The 19852-nt window shown below is 40.4% G+C and overlaps 1 protein-coding gene across 4 annotated transcripts in view; it reads right to left on the reverse strand.

Moving 5' to 3' along the window:
* TEX10 (testis expressed 10) overlaps positions 1 to 16321 on the reverse strand; it is a 55904-nt gene extending 39583 nt beyond the window's left edge. For 2 of the 4 annotated variants that reach the window (XR_004484048.2, XM_033431198.2), the window contains exons 1-5: positions 16141 to 16321; positions 12607 to 12795; positions 10442 to 11154; positions 9806 to 10049; positions 4870 to 4982 (exon numbers count right to left, since the gene is read on the reverse strand). Coding sequence is in view for 3 of the 4 variants with exons in the window: in XM_033431198.2 (XP_033287089.1) it covers positions 4870 to 4982; positions 9806 to 10049; positions 10442 to 11154; positions 12607 to 12786 (1250 nt within the window). In the remaining variant the exon portion in view is untranslated. The remainder of the gene's footprint in view (positions 1 to 4869; positions 4983 to 9805; positions 10050 to 10441; positions 11155 to 12606; positions 12796 to 16140) is intronic. The other 2 variants (XM_033431197.2, XM_004271483.4) reach the window with 2 other exon arrangements.
* Between the last annotated feature and the right edge of the window lie 3531 nt (positions 16322 to 19852).

Genomic DNA, 19852 nt, shown 5'->3' on the forward strand with positions numbered 1-19852 from the left:
GTATTTCTAAAAGAAACTTTCTATCACTACCATAAAGAGAAAATCAGCCTCTCCCAATACACTTTGCAATAGATCCCAACCACCCAACCACCACTTAGTTAATCTCAACTTGCTAAATCAAAGCAATCCCTCTGAAAAAATAAATTTATTTTCCCAGCACACTGGAAAATCTTCCCAACTATTAGGCTACTCTAGTCAGCAGTGAACTTTTCCCTCTCACAAGCTGATTCATAAGGCAAAGGCAAGACTTAGCTGTTATCTGTTCCCAGCACATATGCGAATTACCTGATTAGAATAATCACCGTATAAATTAATAAAGGATGAGTACAAGAAGAAAGCTTTCTTAAAGACCACTCAACTACAATGAATTTTAAAAATGTCACTATTTTCAGTAACGCCAAAGTTATAACCTTTGATACACACAAAAGAACTGAAAGCAGGGATTGGAACAGCTATTTGGAGACCAATATTCATAGCAGCATAATTCACAACAGCCAAAAGGTAGAAACCACCCACATGTCCATTGACAGATGAATAGATAATATATGATATATACATACAATGGAAGATGATTTAGCCTTAAAATGTAATGAAAACGTGGAAGCAACCAAGAGGTTCTTCAATAAGTGAATGGATAAACACATCCATATAACGGAATATTATTTAGCACTAAAAAGAAATGAGCTATCAAACCATGAAAAAAACATGGGGGAAGGTAGGATGAATAGGCAAAGCACAGAGGATTTTTAGGACAGTGAAAATATCATGTACGATACTATAATGGCAGGTACGTGTCATTACACATTTGTCAAAACTCACAGCATGTACAATACCAATAGTGAACCCTAACATAAACTATGGACTTTGAGTGTTAATGTGTCAACACAGGTTCATAGATTACAACACATATGTAACTGTGGGGTGGGATGCCAACAATGAGGGAGGCTATGCAACTGTGGGGGCAGGAGTAGTACAGTATATGAGAACTTTATTCTTTCTGTTCAATTTTACTATGAATCTAAAACTGCTCTAAAAAATAAACTCCATTTAAAAAAAAAAAGGAATGAAATGCTAGTAGTGCTACAACATGAATAAACCTTGAGATATCATGGTAAGAGAAATTAAGCCAGACACAAAACAATATTGTATGCTTCTACTGATATGAGGCACCTAAAAAAGTCAAATTAATAGAAGCAAAAAAGTAGAAGAGTGGTTCCCAGGAGCTGGGGGAAGGGGAGCATGGGGAGTTACTGCTTAACGTGTACTGAGTTTCAGTTTGGGAACATGAAAAAGTTCTAGAGATGGATGGTGGTGGTGGTTGTACAACAATGGGAATGTATTTAATGCCACTCAACTATACAATTAAAAATGGTTAAAATGCTAAATTTTACGTTATATATATTTTACCACAATAATAATAAACAACATCCTTTGTAACGCTGCATTTCAACCTAAGATTTAAAAAATTTAGACATGTCAAATATTAACTGGGAGTACATGAGTAAGTATGAAGACCACTGGCCTAGACCATTGTTGGCTCCCCTAACTTTAACTCATGTTGCCCTCCACAGGCTATCTGCTAAATATTCAATGCACTACCTTATGGAAGTATTTTGGCCAACTCAATACAGTAGCAGCCTGTGCTCCCTAAAAACAAATCACTGGGGAAATTTACGAAGAATAAATTATACTGCCAATTCACTTTTGTTAAAAATTCCACAATTTCACCACCTCAGCCTCTTCATACCTTTTTTTCACCTTTTATATCTTGGCACAAACCACTTCATCAGGACAGCGTTCCCTAGGACTCTATTCCCCCACCCCCCACCCCCCATGAAAGACCAGCTTCTTATCATATACTCTTATATTACCCTACATTCTTTTTCACTGATCTTATCACAGTCACTGAAAAGAATCATAGAAATAAAGTCTCCCTCACTAGACTGTACTCCATGAGAACTGGCCTACCTATCTCCTTTTCCACTAAATGCTCAGCACCTGGTATAGTAACTGCCTTAAACATTTTAAGTGTCCAGTAAAGTGAATGACAGTATACCAATATACTCTTGAATAATTTACTTACATTTAATGGTCTACCAAATTCCAAACATTCTAACCATTATTCAATCTCATTTTGATGAAAATTATATCTGAAACCTCTTACTGGACAAAATATATACACACACAATTCAAGAGTTCAAGGATATTCTAAAGCTTATCCACACACCTGATTAAAAACTTTGCTTTAGTAAGAAAATTGTAACTGGAGGAAACAAACCCTAACAACCTACTTGCTCAAGAAAGTATCTCCCTATTTGATTCTCTGTCCCCTCCAACTCCAGAAACTCTAAATTAATATTCCTAAAACATGGTTTTGATCCAACCAATAGTCTTCAATGCCAAAAGGATCAAGGATGAAAGATAAAGGAAGTTCAGAGATAAGAAATGACTTTCAGCATCAAGGCTAGTCAAGAGCAGAAACCAGATTTGACCCAGATGGGTCCCATGTTCATTACCTAACCCTACAGCTTTCTCATATGCTATCTCCTCCAGTTAGTGTAATCTCTCCTCCCTTGCTTCACTTCTGCCTGCTAAAATCATATCCATGCTCAAATACTACCCTCTAACACAGCTTTGTCTGTTTATCCTAACAAGGATGTTTCTTCCTATGAATTCCTACAGCACTTAATTGTCAAGTTCTAATGACACTTACATATGCCTTGTGTTAAATATGTAAATTCACTTATTCTCCTGCAAGTTACTGAGCTATTGTTTCTCAGCTTCAAAACCACCCTTCTACACTCTGCTTTGTGATCCTGGAACTGAGCCACATTTTTTCCTTTACAGCTGGCTTCTTGTTAGGCTCTGCCAATAAGGGAGTACTAGAGACTGGAAAGCTGTAAGAGGAAAATGGGACACTTTCCTTTCTGTTTGCTTCCTAGTCCTACTTTTGCTTCTCTTTGCCACCAGTGCAACCCAACAACTCTTCTAGAAGCCAGCAGCAGTTCATTCTAGTAGCCACAGTTGGTTCCACTTTGTGGTTTTTCTGACACAGAACCAGCATCATCATGCCCCTAGAAACACCAGCACCAGCCAGCCAGAACCCCTGTTGCCAAATCCTGGACCCCTGCCCCACAGGGCCGCTCTTGTGATCTCAAAGACATTAGCACCAGCTGAGCACCAACCCCTTCCTAGAGGTCTGAGCTTTGGCTCCAGACAGGCTTTCCTCCAAACTTCTTCCCCTCTTCTCTTTGTTCTCCCAGTCTAGAGGCAGTAGCCGCTTCCTGTAGGCGCTACCTCCACAATACCTGACTGTTCCCTTTCGTCTTTCCACTTCTTTAATACCTAGTTAAAAACTGTTTGTAGGGCTTCCCTGGTGGCGCAGTGGTTGAGAGTCCGCCTGTGGATGCAGGGGACACGGGTTCGTGCCCCGGTCCGGGAAGATCCCACATGCCGCGGAGCCTGCGCATCCGGAGCCTGTGCTCTGCAACGGGAGAGGCCACAACAGTGAGAGGCCCGCATACCGCAAAAAAAAAAACTGTTTGTATTAAATTCTCTGTTAAAATCACTGGTGTGATTTCCATCTTCTGACTAGACCATGACACACTCTTTTATCAATTTTAAGACTTTGTACCGATTTTAGCAATTTATGAAATCACTTAAAAGAGAACAAGGAGTATACCTTAAGACATCTGATAATCTGTCATAATACTTTGCAACCAAAATAATTAGTGAATGAATGAAAAGTTCATCTGCCTACAATAGACTTATCTCTAGACTTATCACTTCTGAGCATATCCTCTGAACTCTGCTCCATGAGCCTGATTCTCCACATAGTTTCTTTCTTTTGATAAATTTAAGAACCTTCTGACAGACTTCAAGATCCCTTCAAGTGTTTGCTCATGGTGGGGAACTGCACCTTTTGTGTTCTAGCTTGTATCTGTTTGTCAATTTTTTTTTTTAAAAACCTGTAGATTTTTTTTTAAATTTCTTTATCTTATTTTTGGCTGTGTTGGCTCTTCGTTGCTGTGCGCAGGCTTTCTCTAGATGCAGCGAGCAGGAACTACTCTTCATTGCGGTGCGCGGGCTTTTTATTACAGTGGCTTCTCTTGTTGCAGAGCATGGGCTCTAGGTGCGCGCGCTTCAGTAGTTGCGGCTCGCAGGCTCTAGAGCGCAGGCTCAGTGGTTGTGGCGCACGGGCTTAGTTGCTCTGCGGCATGTGGGACCTTCCCAGAGCAGGGCTCAAACCCCTGTCCCCTGCATTGGCACGCAGATTCTTAACCACTGCGCCACCAGGGAAGCCCTGCTTGTCAAATTTTATTAGACAATTTGTTTTTACATTTATCTGCTCTCACTTGAGGTAAACATTTTAAATAACTTCCAGGCTTACATTTTTTTTTAAACTCCATCTTCTAATCCATAAATTTTTTTTAGAAAAGAGATATATTCTTCTCCAATCATCCCTCTTCCTTCTGGATACTGATATTAGTTTCATTACCAGTTTCCTCATGTACAAATGAACTAATGACCTTTAAGATACTCTCTCACCTACAGATTCAATAATTACACAGTGCCTCTCACAAATAAACCACCCACCTTGGCAAATTTTATTAAATTCATATCTGCACAATTTGATACCTGACACTCATTTAGCACAAAACATTCACTTTAAAGATTAAAAAAATAAAAGTAAGTAAAATTGGAAGTCCCAGGGCTTAAAGTGACTTGTTCAAGATCAGCCATACTACTGTTTTTATCTCTATTTGATAAAATCTAGATTAAAAACACCTCACAGTATAGAAAGTTCCAGTTTAAAGCTAATTATTTTCTGATAATTTTAAGTTAACCAGTGAAAAAGAATGGCAGTACCTTTTGTTTGTCTCTTTCCTTCTGTGCTTGGTTATTTCTTTTAAGGCATATGGAAAATTACTCATGAAATGGTGTCTGAAATCAGTAAGATAATTCTTTCGAAGCCATGACTCCTAGTAAAATAAGCAAAGATTAGAAAATCTATAAGAAACAATAACTTAAAATGACAAATAAGACTTTAAGCAGAAATCTAACAACTTGCCAATATTCAACTATAAATTTACCATTATAATACACCTTCTGCTAATGATACAATATGTAAATAAATCTTAAAGTCAGAATAAACTGTTAGGCCATCCAATTTTCATCTTTTTGGTGCTTTTATTTAATTATATTTACTTGCATTTTATCTGTTTAAAAAGGAGAAAAAAGGGAGGAAGTAAGATTTAAGAAAATTCTGAATCTGAACTAATACAATATTTACAAAATATACAAGAAAATCTTCAACCTAGTGTTCCACTTAACTGTAACTCCATTCCCTAGCAATTCTGTTGCCCATTAAAGGTATTTAACACTTTCACAAAGCAACGCACTTCTCTAAAATTCCTCAGCAGTATTCGTCAATGTATCATTTTCTCCTACTTGAAACACTGTCTTAATTTCAGATTACAACACTCTTATTTCCTGCTATCCACAGAACCAATCACTCCATTTTGCCAGGGACTGAGGGGCTGCTTGGCTTGTGGGATTTGAGGTGCTAAAATAGCTAGTCACCCTACATCTCCTTAGTTACCTTCACTGGATTCTTCTCTTCTCCCCAACCTAAAAATGTGTACTTGACAACTTGTCTTGGACTTCTAACAGGCATCTTAAATTTAAAATGAATAAACTGAACTCTCCTCACAGGTAGTCACACTGTCATTTGAACAATAACATAGGGATCACCCTTGCTCCTCTTTTCTTCACTATGCACACCATCTGTCCTGTTGGCTTTATCAGAATCCAGCTGTTTCTCATCACTTCAACCACTAGCTACCATTCTACTCCAAGCCACCATTACCTCTTACCTAGATTACTGTAACAGCCTCCCAATGGTCTCCTTTCTTTTCGTCTTGCTCCCCCTAAACACAATAATCTACATAGCAGCCAGGGTGATCTTTTAAAACATAAATCACACTTCAAAATAATATAGGGAAGGATAAAGGAAATAGGTGTGTATGTAGGACACGACTAGTCATCCATGGGATCAATGGTCTGCGTTTAGCCTCCAGTTTTGCTAGAGCTGGATAGTGAGCACATGGGAGTTCATTAGTGTTTTATTTAACTTTAATATGTCAAATTTACAAATAAACATAATTTAGATCATGCCACTCCTCTGCTCAAACCCTCCAGTGTCTTTTCACCACACTCAGGTTAAAATCCAAACTCTTTACCACAAGGTACCATATGATCTGGCTACTGTCACTTTTTCTCCCTCATCATCTACCATTTTTCAAGTACCTCACTTGCACAGGACTTCCTGCCATTCCTCAAATATGTCAAATTTGTTCTCACTTCAGGGATTTTCACTTGCTGTTCCCTGTGCCTAGAAGGTCCTTCCCACAGGTCTTCACAAAACTTGGTCCTGCACTTCATTCAGTGACATTTAAATATCAAGAAAGCATTTCCTGACCTATTTAAAACAGCTCCCCCCCACTGTTCCATCATACGTTCTCCCTTTACCCCACTTTCATCTTTATTCCTAATAACAACATCATCTATTTGTTTACCATCCATCAACCCCACCAAGAGCTAAGTACTCACCTTGTCAGTCATGTTCATCTCTGTATTCCCAGAGCCTAGAACAGAACCTGGCACACTGCAGAGCAGTGCTATTCAAAAGACCTTTCTGCAATGATGGAGTTGTTCTATATCTATGCTGTCCAGTACAGTAGCCACTGCCACCTGAAGCTATTGAGCACCTGAAATGTGGCTAGTGTTTACTGAGGAACTGAATTTTAATTAATTTAAGGACCCACATTTATACATGCTCAATAAATCTTTGATGCATGATTGCATCTAACTTTTCTTCACAAATTCTAATTTTCATGGTAAAAAGACAATAATGAAACATTTGGGCAAAAAGTAGCAAGCATTAAAATACAAAGCTAAGGGGCTTCCCTGGTGGCGCAGTGGTTGAGAGTCCACTTGCCGATGCAAGGGACACGGGTTCGTGCCCCGGTCCAGGAAGATCCCACATGCTGCAGAGCGGCTGGGCCCGTAAGCCATGGCAGCTGAGCCTGCGCGTCCGGAGCCTGTGCTCCGCAACGGGAGAGGCCACAACAGTGAGAGGCCCGCATACCGAAGAAAAAAAAAAAAAAAAATACAAAGCTAAGACACAACAAAATTTCTATAGTGTAAAATTATAATACTGACCTGAAGCTATTAATACAGGACTCCAAAAACCAAAGTTAATTAAAAAGTTAATGTTAAATTGTATTTCATTTTTAAAACTAGCTATATATTAAGGATGCACACAGTATATCAGAAATAAGCAACCTCAGTAAGGATCTGAGTACTCAACCACTGCAAATAGATTTAATGTAACTTGAGATTTGTTTTCAAAGCAAAGATGAAAGATTTCAGATTCCTAAAAAGGTTTAAAATACTACTACTTGGATAAAAATGAAATTCCTCAACTTTGCAGCAAAATACGAACACACTACATGCATTTAGCAAAACCTAAAAGTAAGTGGTCAGTGACCCTAAGGTTGCACCTAATACAGACGCCAATTTATCAACAGAAAACCTACACATTTTCTGAGAGAAAAGAGCTACAATTCAGCCTGTGGTACATAATTAGAATTTAAGATCTAGGAATGCCATTTCATTCCTCCTAAAGTCTGAGCTGTTACAGGTCACCCAATACCTTAACTACTAAGCTATAACTGAAGGTGAATGAGAGAGAGGAACTAACAGTGGGAATGGTAACAAAAAATAAACTAATGTGCATTTTAATGTCACCTGATATAACTAATATACATACTTATACTTTGACTCTAAGATAATAGGTCTTACCTTATGTAGTTATTATCGTTCGAAAATAACAAATTTGCCAGGGTAAATTAGCAAATTCTACCTGTGGATGCTTTTAAATGCTATTCCTATTTGAATTAACCACCTCAGTTTATTTCAATTTTATACAGTATCCCAATTCAATATTCTATATAACCTTCAACAGTCTAGGCAAACCAGTCTTCTGAACTTAGTATCCTATGTTAATGGACTGCTAATAAATACAGTCATAATACCACAGAATAGCTCTGAATATAGCTACTTTAAACATCCATAAAATTAAGGCAGTGTTTAGATCCTTTGTCAGTATCATCTGAATGACAGCAGATGATCCAAAACTAGCACAATTAATGAATTTGCATTTAGTGCTACCATTCTAATTACAAATACTATTACTAAAGCAATAATAAACACTAACCAGTGCCCAGGAAAAAACAAACACCAAAATGCCTGGAATTTTATTTTTCAGCTTTCCGAAAATGAAAAAAAGCCTAGTACTTAAGATCACACTGAATATCATTAGTTTTACTTCTTATCTTAGCCTTTCAAATGAAAATACAGCCATTCAAGACTCCAAATAATGTATATATTTTCTAAGAAGCTGCATGCATTATTACTGTGACTAGCCTAGAATCACAAATTAATTGCCATAAAGGAGAACAAGCTTCACTTTCATAAAATCATATACAATACCCCAATCATGATCATTTTCTTGCCAATTTATGCAATAAATCATAAAACAGGCTCAAAATTATAATCAACAAAATGCCATCCTATTTGAGAAAGCAATTCATAAAACATCCCTACAGAATGATGGGTAATGGGTTAATAGCGATACAGTAAGCTATTAAAAGAAACACACACCTTAGTACGATTCTGTAACGCTCTTCAAGATTACGAAATACTATTATAATTTACCCCAGTCTTATTTTATGTGTCTTACTAACTCGTGAGCTTGAATGAAATAAAAAGAGCTAAATAAAACTAAAAAACTGCCTTGCCAGTTTTGGACGTATGTAGGCAACTTCAAGGATTCACACCTGCCTTGTCAAGTCCTTACAGAAATTCTTCTGTAAAACAGATGCTTCAAGCTTTAGTATTGTTCCTGCAGCTACCCTTTTTAAGGTTAACCACATTAATCCAGCACCAATTAATCTTAGAGCTTGTTCTTCCTTACTTGCTCCATGCACTATATATTATATTCACTACAACATAACACTTTAAAAAAGCCAACACTCAATTCTCCCCAAATAGGAGGTAAATTTACTCATCAAGAAACATGTCTTTGCTATCAGCTTTCTAGCAAGAAACTGTCCTATGACTTGGAACTAGTTAGGTTAACTTCACTCACACCATATCTACAACTACAGCTTACCTACAGTAAAGGTAACTTTAAGAAATGTTTTCAGATCTTACATCCTTTATCAAGAGAAAACAAAAAAGCATACACTAAGCAAATCTGTGTGTAGCTTCTTCCCTAAAATGTAGTAGTTTAAAAACTTCTCTGGGTTGATTATGAGATCTTCAGTTTGGTCCATTTCTTGCCATTTGGTCAATTTCTTGGTAACATGGCACAAACTGGAAGAGACTATTTAATAAGCCACTTTTTAAATCCTGTAAGAGGTCTCCAGAAACTAGAATGTTCCTACATAATCAATCTGCCATAAACAATACATTGTAACTCTATTGTGAATTACAGCTAATAAAAACAAATGAAATCAAGCACACTGTTATGCATTTCGCTTAAAAATTTAAACATACAGATAATAAACTCACAAAACTGTTTTAATTTGTAGTTTTGAGCAAATGTAAGAAATAAGTTTACAGTTAAACCCTGGGAATTTTTTGGAAAATGCATAACCAATTAATAGTAATATGCTGATTTCTAATTTGTCATGATAAAAGGCATTACTGAGAAAACAAGGAACCTATTAGTTCTCACCAATTTATGGGTCTCATCCTGTTGTTTAGAGAGTTTCCACAGAAGGGAAATAATGTTAAGAACTTGCTGCATAATCTGCAGAGATTCTCGTTCTATACCATTTCCAACAGAAGCAGCTAGTTGTGGAGGCACAGCTTCAATCCAGCACTCAATTAGCAATGGAATTATTATCTCAATAAATCCTTTCAGGTTTTCAGTAGATGACAGGCCTTCATCCACACTGCCTAGTCCTCCAACCAGGTACCTAACAAGGAAAGGTAAGAATAAAAAAAATTTTTAATTTAATTAAAAAATATTATTCCTTGCTTAATTTAAACCTTAAAATATAAAGTACCAGCAAAATGAAGCACCATGAATTGATAATTACATTGATCAACACTAGGAAGAAAAGCAGAATTCTAAGATGACAAAGCCAAAAGACTATAATTTTTTACTTTTCATTAGGCTTTGCTACAAATGAGTAAATTAATAAACTTTGAAATGACTCCTCCCATCAGTAAATAAAATCAAATTATGAGTAACTATATGAAACTACAGAAGACAACTGCATGTCTTCCCACCATTAGCCATCAACGGTCAGCAGTTATAATTCAATATAGGAAAACTGAGTGTGGACATAACTGAAATCCTTCTTACCGTAGCCTGAACTGTGAACTGACATTTGGCTGTGAACCCCCATTTTCATAAACCTGGATGTGTTGCTGGTCGTTGGCATGTTCCTTCCAGTTGATAAAAATGGAGTTGCTAGTGGCATGGGGATTTTCTTTTTGTTCCTGAAGTCCTTCACTTTCTCTCACCCTACTGGATCCATCTGCCAAGGCCTGAAGGAATTTACTGAGTCTCACTAAGACTTTCAGCCTCCACTGCTGAGAAGTGAGTCTCCGATTAGGATTTACAGAAAGCATCCAGGACTGGGATCTGTCTCTATTTACCAGTCCTTTGGACAGCTGCTGATGAGAAATAAGTTCTACAAAATTCTTAAGCAATATACTGCTACGGCCAGTAATTAGAGCTGGGTACTGTTCCAGCAGAATGTCCAAAACTTTTAAAGAGTCCTCCTGAATTCCTTCAGTAATGTGAGTCATGGCACTAGAGAGATGGGCACTTACCAAAGGAAAAAATGGAGAAATTTGTTCAGCTCGTATTTTGGGGGCCAGGAATTGAAGAAGTTGAACTGCTGCTAATCGTACATTAGCATCTTTATCTGTAAACACAGCAGTCACTTCACTTAATATGTTTGAAAGGTGTGCATCAATTATAAATGGGTATTGAGACAAAAGGTCTTTAAGTCCAAGAAGAGCACTTTGTTTAACCCCAGCGTTGTAGTGATGCATCTGTGACAGCAAATCCTATAAATAAAAATAAAAACACAAGCTTTAGGCATATACATATACATACACATTATATCATTTTCAAATAAGCATGCTAACTAAAACTATGCTAATAAACTGACACTCCAGTGGGGGTGGGGGGTTGGAGACTGCTTTGGTAAGTATTTCTAAATGTTACTTTTAGAAAAATGAAGCTTTTGTTAAGATCAGGAAGTTTTATCTTAGCATAGCTTTAGCTGAATAAAAGCATAACATAACTTTCAGTCAGAATTTTCTTTTTGAAACTACGCAGGATTAGGCACACTATCATTTAAAATGACAGCAATCATTACCACCACTTAAAGACCTACTATATACCAAATATGTATTTATACCTATATTCTACCTATTTTAAGTGGTCTTTCAGAGTGTCTGTGTATTTTATTCAGAGTACAACACTTGGCAATTTTATTTGTGGAATAATTTATATAATTTGTAAAGAAACAATAACTTCAAATACCTTTTGACGTTATTTAACCTTCAGAGATTAAAAAGCAAAACTAGAAAATGTATATCTTCACAAAGATTTGTTCACAAATGTTCATAACAGCATTATTCATAAGAGTCAAAAAGTGGGAACAACCAAAAGCCCATCAACTGATGAGTGAAAAAATACGACATAGCCCTGCAGTGGAATACTATTTGACAATACAAAGGAATGAAGTACTGTTCTGATACGTGCTACAACATGGATGAACCTCAAAAACATGCTAAGTGAAAGACCAGTAATAACAGACCACATTTCATGATTCCATTTATATGAATTGTCTAGAATAAGCAAATCTTTACAGATAGATCAGTGTCTGTCTCGTGAGGGGAAGGAATGGAGAGTGACTTCTAATAGGTGTAAGGTTTCTTTCTGCAGTGACAAAAATGTTCTGAAATTAGATTATTGTGATAGTAGCATAACAATGTAAATACATTAAAAACCACTGAATTGTCCACTCTAAAATGATAAATTTTATTATGTGTAAATTACATTTCAATAAAACTGTTAAATTTTTAAGCAAAACCACTGCTCAAATTTCAATTAACTTCACACATTCACTATGAATCTGGAATAAACTACATACTATAACGGTTCAAAAATGGATAAGACAGGATCCTATCTTAATGTGCTATAAAAACAGCTAAAAAACTGTCACATCAAAAACTTGATGCATCAAAAAGTGAAATACAGAAATTATTTCCAGATGACATATTAAATCATCAAATAAATATACAAGGGAGAAATCACTTTGACTTTAGCTGAGCAAGTCTTTCTGGAGGAAGTGGGAAAGCTGCAGTGGCAACATCAGATCTGGGTAACAGATAAACTCCAACCTTTAGCCAGTAATAAACCCTGAGTTAAAACAACTTTTCACAAAAATATAACATTCTAGATGATTTCAAGGAAAATCCTACTTTATCAAAATAATATTTACGATTTACCTTAATGTTAAGTTTTCTGTTGTTTGTTGGAAGTGTTCCATCCTCTTTCAGTTGGTCAGGCAGATGTATAGTCTTCGTTTTAAAGTTTGTAACTGTAGCATTTTCTAACCTGGGCTTCTTTTTACCAACTTTTAGTTTTACTTTTTGAAAATCATCTTGGCGTTTTCTTTTTTTAGTCATTCTTGAGTGCTACGATAAAAGAATTAATTTAAAAACAATCAACAAAGATAAATCACCTTTATGAAGTAAAAAAAAAAAATCAGTTTAGTCAAGAGATATTTTGGCCATGGAACATTTTGTCAAGCAACGTTCTAAACAGGACCTTTGGTTGGGCAATGTGCTAAATAGAAAACTTTTGTATACTTCAATTAATATATATACTTCAATTAAAAAAAAAACTTCTGAAAAATTTTTTGTGCCCATAGGATGAGGGGGAGGCAGCACAGAGTTGCTATAGATACACCTTGCACGTGCGGGGAAGCTCCTGGCCCCCAGAAGCCCCCAAGAAACCCTAGCAAAACAAAGTCTGAAAACCAGTGTTATTATTTAATGCAGCCTGTAATAGTTAGGAAGTTTCATGAACCTAAGCTGGGTGCTTGAAAATGGGTAAGATTCAGATATGCATCAAGGACAGTTAATGAGCATTTCATGAGCAAGGAAAACAGAGTATGGATCAGGAGTAGGGATAAGCCTGGTATAGGCAAAAATGAAAAGTACCAGCACTGTGAACACCAGGAAAAGTTCAGACTAGATATAAACAGTAAACAAAAATGCAGGAGAAAAATCAGTATAAAAGGAAATACAGTATAACAGAGGAATAAGGAACAAAGACCAGCTAGGCCACTATTATAATAAATAACTCAGGTATAACCCCGTCATCCTGCACTTCCCCCTCTTCACCACATTCTTTGAACTTACATCCAAATCACCCAAATTACACAAAAAATCTTTGATCTGTGCCTCCTACCCATTCCCAGGCCCCTTCTTAAGTCCTTTATCTCTACCCAAGACTGTTAACAGTTCCCCCGCCAGAATTCTTGTCTTGTCTCTAGTGTCTACCCCATGGTCCACTTGGTAGAGAATCACCAGGGGGCTCTTTCTAAACACAGATCTGACCAAAGCTCAGGAGATTTCAGCTGCTCCTTTTACTCGCTTACAGTAAAAACACCTTGTCTTGACATATTCGGTCCTTCCTAACTTCCTCTCCAGCTTTATTTTTCCACAAACTAACCTCTATCTAAAAAAGAGCCTCCTATACCTGGAGCTAGCTCAGCGCTTTTTGAAGCCTTTTCCACACACTACAAAAATACTGAATTCTGCCTTGCACTGTACACCCACTGCAGTAGGTATCTCTGGAATAAATAAAACTTCTCCTGGTCTGTCATAATTATCCTATCCCTAGCTATTTTTTTTTAAGTTACAATGCTACACATGGGAGTCCAAAAAATTTGACTAAAATGAAGGCTTGCATTATTGTGCGATTAATAAAATGGCTGGTGTAAGACCAGACAGCTCAAATTCTAGGAATCCAGAAGCCAATCACCTATGACATTATATCCAAATTCACATGATTGCAAGGTTTTACTACATTAGAGCCCCATGATCTAGGGTTTGGCTACACAGGTTAAGAGCAGATTCAAGACTCAGAGTGACTAGGTTCTTAGCCAGACTCTCCCACCTTCTAGCCATAGTTAACCACCGTGCCTCAGTTTTTATCTATAATAAAATAATAATAATTTTGCTTATCTCATACAGTTGTTATGAGATAGGATGAATGAGGAGCAAATGAGCTCGTATCTGTAAAACACTCTGAACTGTGCCTGGCACACTTACAGATATGCTATAAGCACAAACATGTATATTTTCTTAGTCTCAGGACCGGTAAATACCAAGCATAATATTAGATGCACCAATAGCTTTCAATTCTCACAAGACCATGTGAAGAAGGTGGTACTAAAACCATTTTAAAGACATAGCTCAGAAAGGTTTGTCAGTCCCTTATTAAGGAGTTGAAGAGGGATTCATAAACAAGACTAAACTCTGCAAAACCAACTTTATGTTATATATACTGGAACTCAGGTGAGGATTGGAAAAAAGTGGCAAAATGGCTTGCCTTATTTATCCCAATGCTAAATTTTCATCCCACCCACACCTCTAGTTATTCTAGTCTAAAAAATGAGTAAGTGAAAACTAAGGCCCTAATACTCACCTGGTCTCTGTTAATTAAGCAAGCACATTTTGCGAGTTTTCCCTACAATTTTATTACTAGCTAGTACCAGAGATGAAAATAAATGGAACAAGACATTCAGAAAAATCGATGAATTAACCCTCCACCCCCCAATTCTCTGTGCTATCTTTAGCCACTATCTATCTAATCAGTGTCCAACATACAGTCTACTGTCAAGCTTATGCCATATTACCCACCACTTTGTATTAATCACTCGACCGTTCTCCGTTAGGAAAAGTGGGCTTATTAATCACTCTACCGTTTTCGTTAGGAAAAGTGGGCTTATCGCCCCTTCGTGACTTTTCAAGCTAGTAGGATTATTTTCATGGTACACAGGGAACATCTTTATATTAGGAACTAAAAGTTCTATTTTCGCTTAAAATAAAGATTTTTCTTAGTACAGCAAATCAAACAGTCCGACTAAGCCACTTTTATAGTAGCTGGTATCGAATAAGAAGGTAGGAGGTCCAGCCTCAGAGGCTGAGCTCTCACATCACTGGACCAGGTGAGCCTCAAAAGCTCTAAACCTGAATTTCATAAACTCCAGCTGCAGGCCTTCTAATTTCAACACAAGGGAGATTCTAGCCTATCAGGATTTCGACCGAACCGAATCCCAGCTAGTTTGTCTGCCACCTCATTACCTTCCCCTGATTTCCAACTTCTTTCCCCTGCCAAAAAAAGAATCAAGAAAGCACACTGTACTCGGCCTTTGGTACTTTCCTCTCCAACCCTTTACGCTCACGAGTTCCTCCAAACTCTACCTAGGGGGCCAATCGGAGGCACCGGACTTCCCAAAAAACAAATACCACAGACTGGGGCGACTCGAGAGGACCGATGGACGGAACCGGCTTCATACAGAGCGCTTAACCGCCCACACCAGGGCAGCGAGAGGGCCGATTAGGAGACGGCTGCGCATCCCCACCCCCAGACTTTGGTCCCGCAACCCAGAAGTGAACACCCCGCGGTTTTAAGAAACTATCTTTCCTGCTCCTTCCGGAGACGGCGGTCAGGACCACAGTCGGGGAAGCGGGGCCCTATCAACGTACCCCGGCCTAAAAGTCTCCTAGACCCGAAACCGCGCGAACCCGCCCCGCCCAGTCACTTGAGGCGCTTCAAAAGCCCGCGGGGCGCCCCGCACCCGCACAGCCCCTCTCCGCACCGAGGCCCGGCTCTGCAGGGGCGCAGACTGGCCCCAGCCGGCCCTGCCCGCCTGGGCCGCGGACCGGGGGGCGACGGCCCCACGAGCCGTTCCGCTCGCCGTCCCGCGCCCCGGAGAAGGCCCGGCCAGACCGGCGGCGGCAGCTCACCTGAGGGCCCGGCCGGGACCGGGACACGGAGGCAGGTGGAGAGAGCGTCCGAGAAGGAGCCCACGGGGCGACGGCGTGCGCCACCGGCCTCAGGCTCTCGGTCCCGGAGCGTGTTTTCAAATCTCCTCGTCTTCACGCGGCCGCGTCTCCTTCCGCCGCCCGGAAACCAGGGCCCCTCCCCCGCCGCGCCGCGCTCACGTGACCGCGGCCCGCAGCCGCGCGCAGCCGGGGAGGCGGGAGCGGGAGCGGTAGGCCCGGCCCCCGGAGGAGGGGGCCGGCGCCGGAAGCCCCCTGCGCTCCGGGAAGCCAAGAGAGGAGAGCGCCCGGTCCAAGGACAAAGCTTGGATCCAGGTCCAGCCCTGAGCTTCCCGGGCTGCATGCGTTTCTGGGGGTTGTCGCCCTGGTTACAGATAGTTGGGAGCATGCCTTTTCTCTCCTCGCTAGACCACTGTTATTCAGACCTGGAGACATTCAAAGAAGAGTATAAATTGAACTGAATTGAGAAAGAGAAAAGTTTAGGACTGCAAGGACCTTAGAATTCCTGGGAACTTTAACCTGGATGGAGCAATTAAGAACTAGTTGACGACAGAGGGCAAAATACACCTAGTAGCTGGAGCCAGAAAGTCTTAGGTGAGGATTTTCCCTAATATTTCAATTTCTCAGCACTGAGGCTCCTGCTACTGAAGTCAGGTGGGCCCAGGGAAGCTAGAGAGAAATTTAAATGCCTAGAAAGGGGATGAGAAAGCAAAGAGAATGCGTCCTTGGAAGATAGCCTTGTCAAAGACTGGCAGGTGGCATGGAGGGAAGAGCCCCAGGTATGGATTTTAGAACTTGATTCAAATTTGTTTCTGTAGTTTACCAGATTATAAGGCTCAGTAAAGCTGACAAGGAATGAGCCTCAGTTTGCTGGGTAGGGATTCAGAGCAAGGATGTCTGAGGTGGGGAGAGACCCAAGCACTGGGACTAAGATCATGCATATTCTATGCTCAGAGACAAAGAGGCAGTCCCAGGCACCCTGGCAATACAGCCATACTACCACAATCTGCCCGTTTTTTGTTTTTGTTTTTGTTTTTTTGCGGTATGTGGGCCTCTCACTGTTGTGGCCTCTCCCGTTGCAGAGCACAGGCTCTGGACGCGCAGGCTCAACGGCCATGGCTCACGGGCCCAGCCGCTCCACGGCATGTAGGATCTTCCCGGACCGGGGCACGAACCCGTGTCCCCTGCATCGGCAGGCGGACTCTCAACCACTGCGTCACCAGGGAAGCTCTGCCTGTTTCTTTAATAAATTTATTTATTTACTTTCTGTGTTGGGTCTTTGTTGCTGCGCGAGGGCTTTCTCTAATTGCGGGGGCGAGCGGGGGCTACTCTCTGTTACGGTGGCTTCTCTTCTGGAGCACAGGATCAGTCGTGACGCACGGGCTTTGTTGCTCCACGGCATGTGGGATCTTCCCAGACCAGGAGGGATCGAACCTGTGTCCCTTGCATTGGCAGGCAGATTCTTAACCACTGCGCCATCAGGGAAGGCCCAACAGTCTGCCTTGATTCCAACATAAACATACGTACTTGGTAGTCATCAGCATTATGTGGCATTATATGTTATTAAAAGTTATGAGACCAAGTCAGAAGAGGAAAGGTTGATTGCCAGCCAGACATGTCCTCTGAACTCCAGACTCATATCTGACAGCTCTCTCAACATTTTCTTTGGACATCTGCTCTACATCTCAAGGTCAATGTGTCCAAAATGGAATTCCTGATTTTCCCCCTGAAATCTAATCTTCCTACAGCTTCATCTCAAATGGCAACTCCAACCTTCCAGTTACTGAAGCCAAGACCTTTGGAGTTTGGACCTGGCTTCTTTCCTCCCTTCACATCTCACATCTAAGCCATCAGGAGAATCTGTTGACTCTACAAACACATCCTGACTTTCACCACTTAACACACCTCCCTTGCTACCATGATATTAGAAGCCATCCCATGATCACTGTAAAAAGCCTCTGAACAGGTCTCCCTGCTTCCACCACTACAGTCTAGTGTCTTCCCCCTACAGTCTAATCCTAGCAGGGCAGTTGTGTGATTATTTAAAAATCTAAGTCAGATCTTTTTCTCAAAACCTCCCAATAGCTCCCCATTTCTTTTGGAGTAAAAACCAGAGTCATTGATGGCCTCAAACTGTGCCATGTTCTGACACATCCTCTTAACCTCTGGGCATTCCTCCTACCACTCTCTCCTTTTTTGCTCTGCTCCAACCACTCTTGCTTCTTTGCCTGTGGCAAATTGAGCCTGGTGATAATGCAGCTGACAGAAGTGTGGCCTGGCTAAAGGAAGCAGGTTTTCAGCAATAGCCAGCTGTTGCCATGAGGGAACGCATATCTCATTTTCAAGAAAAAATCAGAAATCCAGAAGTGTTTATAAGAAATCTGATCTTTAAATACTGGTAAGCAAGTACATCTTTTTCCTGTTTTAAAACACTGGGTGGGGGGCTTCCCTGGTGGTGCAGTGGTTGAGAGTCCGCCTGTCGATGCAGGGGACACGGGTTCATGCCTCGGTCCGGGAAGATCCCACATGCCACAGAGCGGCTGGGCCCGTGAGCCATGGCCGCTGAGCCTGCGCGTCCGGAGCCTGTGCTCTGCAATGGGAGAGGCCACAGCAGTGAGAGGCCCTCGTACCGCAAAAAAAAAAAACAAAGAAAAAAACAAAAAACACTGGGTGGGCCAAATGAAATACTTACAAGCAGGTTGCCAGTTTACAACCTCTGGGGGTTTTTGGGGGGTTTTTTTTGGTTTTTTTGGCCATACGCGGGCCTCTCACTGTTGTGGCCTCTCCCGTTGCGGAGCACAGGCTCCGGACGCGCAGGCCCAGCGGCCATGGCTCACAGGTCTAGCCACTCTGCGGCATGTGGGATCTTCCCGGACCGGGGCATGAACCCATGTCCCCTGCATCGGCAGGCGGACTCTCAACCACTGCGCCACCAGGGAAGCCCCAACCTCTGGTTTAAATCATGAAAAGTATGTACGTAAAAATAGATTTCCAACTCCAAGGGATGAACAGAATAATTACAAGAATTGTCTGCTTAGCTGAGCCAGAATAGATCTTTGATAAATAACAAGCATATAACTAATCAAGGGTCCCTGACCCATGCCAGAAAAACATGTATAGTGAACATGCATTCCAGAATCTGTAGGATATTCCACCTCCGAAACTCTGTCCAGTTGGCCACTTAAACCTCTCTATCAGTTTCCTCGGGCTACTATAACAAAGTATCACAAACTAGGTGACTTAAACAAAAGAAATTTATTGGCTCTCTGTTTTGGAGACCAGAACTCTGAAATCAAGGTGTTGGCAGGGTTGATTCCTTCCGGGAGCTCTGAGGAAAAATCTGGTCCATGCCTCTCTCCAAGCTTCTGGTAGCCTTAGATGTTCCTTGGCTTGTAGATGGCATTCTCTTTGTCTTCACATTGTCTGCCTTTTGTGTGTGTCTGTGTCCAAATTTCCTCTTTTTATAAGGACACCAGTCATTTAGGGCCCACCCTAATGATCTCATTTTAACTTGACTACCTCTGTAAAGACCCTATTTGCAAATAAGGTCACCTTCTGAGGTACTAGTGGTTAGGACTTCAACATATCTTTTCAGAAGGACACAATTCAACCCATAACAGTCACCAAGATCTATGTCCCGGGAATTCCCTGGTGGTCCAGTGGTTAGGATTCCACA

Source organism: Orcinus orca, chromosome 6, assembly GCF_937001465.1.
Source record: "Orcinus orca chromosome 6, mOrcOrc1.1, whole genome shotgun sequence".
NCBI lineage: Eukaryota > Metazoa > Chordata > Mammalia > Artiodactyla > Delphinidae > Orcinus > Orcinus orca.